General features: G+C 39.5%; 2 protein-coding genes across 4 annotated transcripts in view; both read left to right on the top strand.

The window, feature by feature from the left end:
- Positions 1-7,437, top strand: part of il12rb2l (interleukin 12 receptor, beta 2a, like) — an 8,097-nt gene extending 660 nt beyond the window's left edge. For both annotated transcript variants that reach the window (XM_035655595.1, XM_035655596.1), the window contains exons 2-15: positions 27-125; positions 1,489-1,642; positions 1,766-1,917; positions 2,126-2,271; positions 2,474-2,609; positions 3,043-3,119; positions 3,226-3,463; positions 3,665-3,859; positions 4,136-4,240; positions 4,336-4,470; positions 5,291-5,431; positions 5,574-5,640; positions 5,954-6,059; positions 6,271-7,437. In XM_035655595.1, coding sequence (XP_035511488.1) covers positions 53-125; positions 1,489-1,642; positions 1,766-1,917; positions 2,126-2,271; positions 2,474-2,609; positions 3,043-3,119; positions 3,226-3,463; positions 3,665-3,859; positions 4,136-4,240; positions 4,336-4,470; positions 5,291-5,431; positions 5,574-5,640; positions 5,954-6,059; positions 6,271-6,663 — 2,118 coding nt within the window. In that variant the 5' untranslated portion in view covers positions 27-52 and the 3' untranslated portion in view covers positions 6,664-7,437. The remainder of the gene's footprint in view (positions 1-26; positions 126-1,488; positions 1,643-1,765; positions 1,918-2,125; positions 2,272-2,473; positions 2,610-3,042; positions 3,120-3,225; positions 3,464-3,664; positions 3,860-4,135; positions 4,241-4,335; positions 4,471-5,290; positions 5,432-5,573; positions 5,641-5,953; positions 6,060-6,270) is intronic.
- Positions 7,438-8,065: 628 nt separating this feature from the next.
- LOC118323652 (transportin-2) overlaps positions 8,066-8,687 on the top strand; it is a 12,897-nt gene continuing 12,275 nt past the window's right edge. For both annotated transcript variants that reach the window (XM_035655692.1, XM_035655690.1), the window contains exon 1: positions 8,066-8,225. The gene's annotated coding sequence lies outside the window, so the exon portion shown is untranslated. The remainder of the gene's footprint in view (positions 8,226-8,687) is intronic.

Genomic DNA, 8,687 nt, shown 5'->3' with positions numbered 1-8,687 from the left:
TGTGTGTGTGTGTGTGTTTCCTACAGGCAGTAAAGGCCTGGGTCCAAATGTAATGGCCACACTTAAGACCAGGTGGCTTCTGTCCATGTTTCTGGTCAACCTGCGAAATTGCTTTGCTCCAGCAGGTAGGCTCATTCAAGGCTTGTAGCCCTGCTCAATCAGCTCAGTTCTTCCTGTTTGTTCTTTGCTTGTGTTTATTTTATGTTATGCTGCTTCATACTTTCACTCCACTGCATTCAGAGAGAGATATTGCTGTTTTTAATCCACTACATAAAAAAACAAACAAAAATAAAACAGCTATATACTTATATTTACTTTGCTGACTAAGACTTTACATATAAAATCTATAATCAGCGTGTAAATAAATAAAATATTCAAAAGGTGGCCACAAGTCAGTGCAATATAAAGGAGCTTGTCTACGCCTTGGTATTTGAATCTTTGGTGATCAATAATGACTTATTAAAAGATCTAAACACATTGTCTACCCCTACAAATCTACTTTCCAACAAAGTACGCAGTTTCACACACGTTTATGCCTATACTGGGGAGAGTTGTGTTTACATTAATCTTAACACGTTTTTTTTATAATGAGGTCTGTGTGCTAAAATGAGAAGGTCACATGCCCCTAAAGTTTTATTTGTCACTGACCCTGTGTAATTCAGTGCTGTGCTGAGGAGGAAGTGATGACAATGAAAGGGTGCAGTCATCTGGACCCAGACTGATCACAACGCTCATTTCCTGTTTAACGGTTCTGGCGGTGCGCTTCCCTGCAACGTGCTGTGTGCAGGCTTCACATTGATCACCGCTAAAAGTGTCTAGGCTTACGAGAAGCGAGTAAAGGTGGCAGTCTTGTGATGAATAGAAGAAGAAAAAAAAAGTTCAAAGAGTTTGTAGTGGATGTTTTTTTAGTGCCCTTCAGTGACTTCATTATGAAGGAAGGTTATTATAGTTAACTCAAACTAAACAAAGTTTTAGTTAACTGAAATAAACACAATTACATATTTTGATAAAATAAAATAAAAATACGCAGGAAATGTCTTTAGTTTTAGTCTTTAGTCTTAAGCTGAGGATGCCTACATGACTGAGTCAGTGTGTTTGTATTGTAATACCTATTCTGAACTTTCCTGTGACAAGTGCCTTCATTTTATAATTAGAATAATACTAAAGCTAATAAAAGCTAAACTAAAACTGAACATTTTTAAACAATAAAACGATCAATTGCACACTAGAAAGTTGAACTCAGGCCACTTACTTGCAACTGTTTTTATTTTAGCCGTTTCTTTGCTTTGGTAAGTCAGTTGTGACTCATGATATCTTGGAAGTTTGCTGCAGTAGGTTAGTACCAACCCCTTGTTATGACTCATTGTAGACATGTTGTGCCACTGGCCCTAACGTCCCTGCTTTGTTTCCCACTAAATGATCTAATGAGTCTGCATCTATTGTTTCTATATGAGATAATGTCCTGCTTTTTTCGTATTCTCTCATTAGTTTCTGCAGGTCCTCCAGTTCCCCCCTCTCCTCCTGAATGCTATATCCCATGTGATGAGAAAAACTGTTTGGTAGACATCTATTGTACTTGGGATAAAAGGCAGGAACCTCAGGTCACCACCTACAGCCTGCACTGGAAGCCGGTGAATAACAAGTAAACAAACAAAATTCTTTGTTGTCTTAGTGATCTGACATGTTTAGAGGCAAGAAGACAATAATCTGCTAACAATGGGAGAAGTCTTTTGAATTTGTTGTACTTCTTTGTATTGTCTTCCAGGGAGGGTCATGTGATCAGCGGGACCAACTTGAACGCGTTGATTCCTCGTGAGCACTTCTCCAGCGTCGATGAGCTTCGTGTTTGGGTCCAGGCTAAGAACCAGTACGGTTCTGTCCAATCTGAGGAGGTTGTGTTCAATACAGCAGATATCAGTGAGTCAGACACCAACAACAACAACAACAACAATAAGAATAATTAGTGGTACCTGACACCTTCCTGACAACAAAGATTAAAGTAATTGGCGTGTTTTGATGGAAAGAAATTGGTACTAACTTGTAATTTTTTAGCTTAAAATGATCAATTTTAATTTAGGTGACATTTCAAATGAAATACTTTTTGGGTATCTGTCTCTGTTTCTAGACAAGCCACCCCCTCCTAACATCACATTGATCAATCAGGAGAGTTCATCGTTAGAGATACATTGGTCCCCTGGCTGTGATCAGCTGCACACCTCGGGATACTGTGATGTCCGACATCGGACTGAGGAAGACCAAGACTGGTTTGAGGTGTCTATGGTTTCTGATTTTGTCTTCCTTTTTCTTCCTTTCAACATAGTCCACACTGTGTAATGGACAGTGCTAAAGAAGATAAATAAATGAAGGAATTCATGTCCTGATATAATCTTGCAAGAAAAACTGTAAATTGTTGATTGACTAAAGTTTTGTCAACTCAATGCGTGCTCAAGCTCGTTCTCCTTTTCTAACACAGGAGGATCGATTACATAACCAATATGTGTTCGACAGTCCCCAGCCCTGCACAGTCTATGAATTTCAAATTCGCTGTGAATGTGACAGAAGCCTGAAGAGTAACTGGAGTCCAATCCAAAATATCAGCTTAGAGACAGGTGGGTCCTCATTTGTGATGTGGTCTCCAAGTTGCTGTTTAATGGTTTCTTCTGTTTGTTTGCTGCTGTTTTAACTGCAGAGTTAAAACGCATTAAAGGAATATTGGCTTTCTTGCTGAGAGTAAGATAAGAAGTGAGCTTTAAAAGGTGCTGATGGACGGATATTGTTATCTTTGGACTGAACCACAGCTGTTTAGCTCTCTTTACAGTCTGTATGCTAACTGGCTTAGCTTACCATACAGACATGATAGTGATATTGATCTTTTCATCTATATATATATCTATGAGCATATAACTTTAACCCAGTCAAATCTAAACAGTTTTCTCTGCTAAAATTATGAACCACTGAGTTACACAAACCTGCACTGGGTTCTGATTTTGCCTCTCTCTGGTTTTCTTTCCTTCTTGCTGACCTTTTTCCTTCCTTGTTCAGCCCCTGTTGGAGAGCTGGATGTATGGAGGGACTGTGGGATGTCCCCTGCAAGCTTCGACTGTGTTCTGATATGGAAGGTATGTCCAAAAAATTACCCACAATCATTATTCTCCGGTTGAAACAATTAACTAGTCTTTGCAAACTCACCACTCACTATTCTCTCCTTTTCTTAATCCCATCCAGACACTTCCTACGGCTCAGGCTTGTGGTCGCATTCTGGGGTATATAGTCACACAGTTTTACCCTAATGGTACCACATTGTTAGTGAATGTGTCAACAGCTGAGCCAAAGGGCCAGTTAGTGTGTGATGAAACGCGATGCCACTGGAATTCCTCTCTAAAAGATGCAACCTCAGTCAATGTATCAGCCTACAACGCTCATGGTGCTACAGTGCCTTCTAACCTCGCTTTGGCAATACCAGGTATCAATTCTCATAAAAGTATAGAGAGCTATATGTTATAATTAAGGTTATGGTCACTGTTTTAAAGTGACTGGGCATGCTGGAAAATTGCTCTGCAGTTATTATCTATTTGTATGATTTAATTCTCTTATTCCTTTATTTGTATTTCTCCTTTTTCCTGTGGCTCAGCAGAACTAACAAAACATGTTCTCTCTTGCTAAGGTATTAATACAAATAAACAAGCTGTTCACCTCAAGATGAATAAAGAAAACCTCACTGTGTCCTGGGATCTGCCCTCCATTTCTCTGAAAGACCTGAAAGAATATGTGGTGGAATACAAACAAGCAGGATGTTCACCAGGCCAAGGATTTGATTGGGTCAAAGTGAACAAAAGCCAAAGAACTGCAATTTTTAAAGGTCTGTTTTTTTGGGGGGATACTTTGATAGCAATGCCAGAGGTAGTTAGAAGATATTACCTATACAACAACACTGCTTAAATATTTCAAACATCTAACTGAGTAGCCCCAGAAAGTGTCAGAGGACAATAATTTAGTCATCACTTTATGATTATCACTGATAACATTTTCAGCTTTAATACTGAATGTTTAAATATTGCAGGGTCTTTTACTTTGCAGTTGGACTTGGCTATTTTCAAAATGGCTGTTTTACTCTGATGTGTGTCTCCACCTACAGGTCAATTTAAAGAATACATACCCTACCAAATGTCACTGTTCACAGTATCCGACAGGAAGGGAGTCCACCACCTTTTCTCAGATATTGGATATTCTCTTGAAGGAAGTAAGTATTCATGTATTGTTCGACCTATTTTAGCTAATTTTGACCTCTAAAGATAGACTTCTAATCCTAATGTTCCTTTCTTGATCACTTTTCAGCCCCCTCCAAAGTGCCCTCATTTGAAGTGCTTTCCATTGCTGCCACTGATGTGACTCTGATTTGGGAGCCCGTTCCTCTCTACGAGCAGCATGGGGTGATCCTTTACTACCAAGTAGGAGTAGACAGTGAAAAAGGTACAAATACAACAATATAAAATACACTTGTAGTAAATATTAAAGGAAACATAGGAAAATAAATATTTTTGCCAAGATTGTGTCGTAACAATTGATCAGATATATGTGTCATTAGATTTCAGTCACAATGACATATCTCATGAACTATCAGATGGGTTGCCATGAAATGTTTTACCGACACTCCTAGTTCCCAGAGGATGTACCCTAATGACCTTGGTGATGCACCGTTAGGTTTACATTTGTGGCTCTGAGGGAAATGTCTCAACAACTACTGGATGGACTTCCCGTGACATTTGGTACATAGTATACATTCACCACCCCATCAGAATGAATGAGTTCTGACTCTTAACATTAGTAAAAACAGTTCATCTAGCACCATCACATTTGAAAATGGTTTGTGTTTTTTTGGTTTTTGACTAATAAACTGAAAGAACTAACGGCATTCCCATCAGCCTCAGCTGTACTTTACGTTTAGTGCTAATTAGCAGATGTTTGCATGCTAAACTAAAATGGTGAAAACGCTTGTACCTGCTAAACCTCAGCATTAGCATTGTGAGCATGTTAGCATGGTGGCGTTAGCCTTTAGCTCAAAGCAGCGCTGCCTGTGCCTAAGTGCAGTCTCACTGAAGCGATAGCATGACTGTAGACTCTTAGTTTTGTTTATGTTCCAATTATATTTTAAGAAATCACTATGCATGTGTAAAATAATGACAAATATAGAAAAGTAGTAATTATCAAACAAAAGTGACGCTACTGTTAGCTTGCTGTGTCTTTATCAGTTATTCTCTGATTACTTAACCTCACATTTTGTCTCTCCTAGTGTACAATGCGGGTACAAATAGGACTTATAAGTTGCTGGGTCTCAGTCCAGGACAGGAGTATGAGGTGTGGGTACGAGCTGTGACTTCCGCTGGAGCTGGAGAAAATGCCACTGCGAGGTTCACAACAGTCGAATCTTTCGGTATTGCATCTTAACTTTTTTTGTTTATTATGATGAGCTCTGGTTGAGTTTTCAAGAGGTGTAATTTGATATGTCTTTACAACATAATAAGTGAATTGGTTACTGGTGTATGTGTCTCATCCCATTTCTCTCTCTCTTACAGTGTACCTTCCTGTCGTGCTGGCACTAGGGTGTCTGTTTGGAATATGCATTGTTCTTGTTTCATTCTGGTGAGATGATCATCTTGTCTTTGACTCTTATGTGGCATTTTTCTCATCTCCTATCTCTGTCTGATCTATAAGAGAGCCGGAAATACTTTTACAAGCAAAGAAATATTATTCGGTACTGGGGAGCTAAAACTGTGTGAACAGAGTGAAGATAAAAAGGATATTAAATTAAAATGCACACCAATGTGTTGTTGTCTCATAAAATGTTGATGTGGACATTGAAGCTAAGAAAACATGAATGTACATGTTTGTTTTTTTATTGATCTTATATCTGTGATGGGTGTTGTATGTTTTTTTCCTCTTATTCGTCTGCCAGTGCTTGTCGAGGAGAAAACAAAGCGTGCCTACTGGGGCCTCCGTGTTACTGTAATAAAGTGCCAGATCCTCGTAATAGCTACATTTTCAGAGATATGAAGCACCAGGTGAGAGACCAAATGAAACAACAGGACTTCTTTGTCTTCTGTGAGCTGTCGTCTAATGTCTAATAGTTTACACCGATTGTTGAGTAATGGCATGATTGTTTTGCTATTCCACTGGTAACCGCTTATCCTGTTTACAACTACACTCTCACTAATGTAGTCAAGTCCTAGTTTGTTACTGTGTATCACAATAACATGTGCGATCTCCCTGTAGATAAATGACCCCATGACTTGTAGCTGCATCGCCATTCATGAGCAGCATCCCAAGATCTCTCTGTTGGAGGTTTTGGAAACTTCGCCGGTGGCTTCGACGAGCTCCCTGGAGGAAACCTCAGAAACTGAGAGATTAACAAGGCCACTGGTTGGAGATGGGAGCTCACAGATGGACTGTGAAGATGATCAGAGGGAGAAAGCTGTCATAGAGGAGTGTCACAGGACTGACCACAAATATGGAAGAGAGGCGTACAGCAAAATGGTTGACTCCGACGAGGAGAGGGACAAGGAGGAGAAGGAGGATTGTTGGAGCTCATCAGACGATGAACCCTGTCGATCAGGTTACGAAAAGCACTTCATGCCCACTGTTTTGGAAATATTGGAAGTTTCATGATGTCTCCGTGTTGATTCATGGACAATCTTGGATGTGTGTTTTAATACTTGAAATGTGCAGAAATGTTTCAGAATGACCTTCTGGACAGCCTCTCTCTGCAGGAGAGCACACTCATTGGAGAGATTTGTCAGCTAAAACTAATGACAGCCAGTTCCTCTCTCTACGCTGGCTTCCACCTTTTGCATTAGTTTATTTTGGTATTTGATCAGTGCTTGTTTCACTATATGGTGTTCACTTTTCCTATTTCAGTTTCATCCACCCTCTTATGTTAAGCATGTAGAGTAGTAAGAGTAGTATTTTAAGAGGGGGAAATAACATAAATGCACAGACAAGCAGTTTTTTTAAACTTTTTTTTTTAATCCACACATTGAGCCAGACTAGAGCTCCACTATGCAGATGTATGCAGATTTAGGAATTATTTGTCACTGATAGTGATAGCACCTTCTCATATACATCACCATATTTATAAGCACAATACAAAATACTTAAGTCTTTGAGGACTGTTAGAAGCACAGTAGTAGTCAGTATTAACTCCCAGGTGAGCTTAAATGTTTCAGAAATGTCCCTATAACCTGTAAATTGATTGAAAAACTACAAAGCTACAAGAAATCTCAGGTGCTACATGCTGTATTATTTCACCATTTAGGCAAATGATCCTCACCTGTATTTTGGTTTTTGTTTACAATGTTGCACCTTAGACTTTTTAATGAGCAAAATGAACATTTGTCATGTGTACAAATGTCGAACGTGGTTGAATAAACTATTTTGATAAGGGTCTGGCTTTTAACTTTAAATTCACTTCACTTAAATAGCAACACAGCCATGCTGGTGGAATACGGTACAGCATGTGTCAGCACCGCTCCTGTACAACCACCACTAAAGTATTACACCTAATAAAACACATAAAGGTACAGTACATGACTCATTTGCATATAAATCATCAAGATACACACTGACAAAAGATCTACTGTATATCCTAACCCTGTAATGTGTAATCTTCTAAGCTTATGACTATATGTACATTTTTGTTTTTTTTTTATTACAATTTTAAAAATATAAAATGCTGCATACACGTTTAATTCGATCTTTGATTAAAACAACAGAGGGCATTTATTATATAAACGTATTCTGGTGCAAACAAAACCCCACCCACGCACTGTATGTCTGTCCTTATCAATGTATACATACACTGTAACATTATTTAATCAATTACAATTTATTTGTTCTTTTCTTAGTAGGCTCACTTTCTTTTGTTGGCTGTTCATTTTAAACTTAATCATTAACCATTATTTTTTTCAAACATGACTTTAAAAAAAAAAAAAGGAATGAGATTCCGGTAATCTCGCGTAGTTAGCGAAAATGTGTACTGAACGGAAGCCGCCATAGGTCAATTTCAGTCGGCGTGCTCATTTGAACAAGAGGAACCGCTACGAAGCGCGGAAGAAGAGCGGCCTAGTACTGATAATCCAACTTCTCAAGTCAATATTGTACGTATAGTGTTGTTACGCTTGCACTGTGACAACCGCTGTAGACACTGTGCATCGATCCGAGCTCCTGATCGGGTAAGGTGATACGGCGATTATCGATTATCTGTCCGTTATGTGTAGCAGTAGCATTAGCACCGTCAGTCGACTACCGGACGACTTAGCGGCTAACGCCAGCTAACGCTACCGCAACGTGTTCACCGAGTTTGCGCTTAATATCGGCTGCCAGGCGCTGCGTTAACCGCGACGTGTCCATTCAGATGTTAGGGGTTTGTTCTTTTAAAAAGGACGAGTTGATACAAGGAGGTTTATTTAGGTTATTTGCCTGTATTTCCTTTTTTTTTTGTTTGTTTTAACGCCGGGGCACATTGCGACCACCCAGCCGGGAACTGCCCCGTCGACCAGGCCTGAGCAAGAAGGGCAACTTTAAGTAGCATCGGGTCATCTGGAAATAGACATTTGAGTGTGTGCCTAACCAGCCGGGTACGTTAAAGGATAGCCGGCGTTATTTGTGGGAGTAAACCAGCCGATGCAGTCAGG

Source organism: Morone saxatilis, unplaced genomic scaffold (assembly GCF_004916995.1).
Source record: "Morone saxatilis isolate NCDOM2014 unplaced genomic scaffold, NCSU_SB_2.0 Contig14, whole genome shotgun sequence".
Lineage (NCBI taxonomy): Eukaryota > Metazoa > Chordata > Actinopteri > Moronidae > Morone > Morone saxatilis.
The sequence above is the reverse complement of the archived record's forward strand: the minus strand, read 5'-3'. Positions and strand labels throughout refer to the sequence as shown.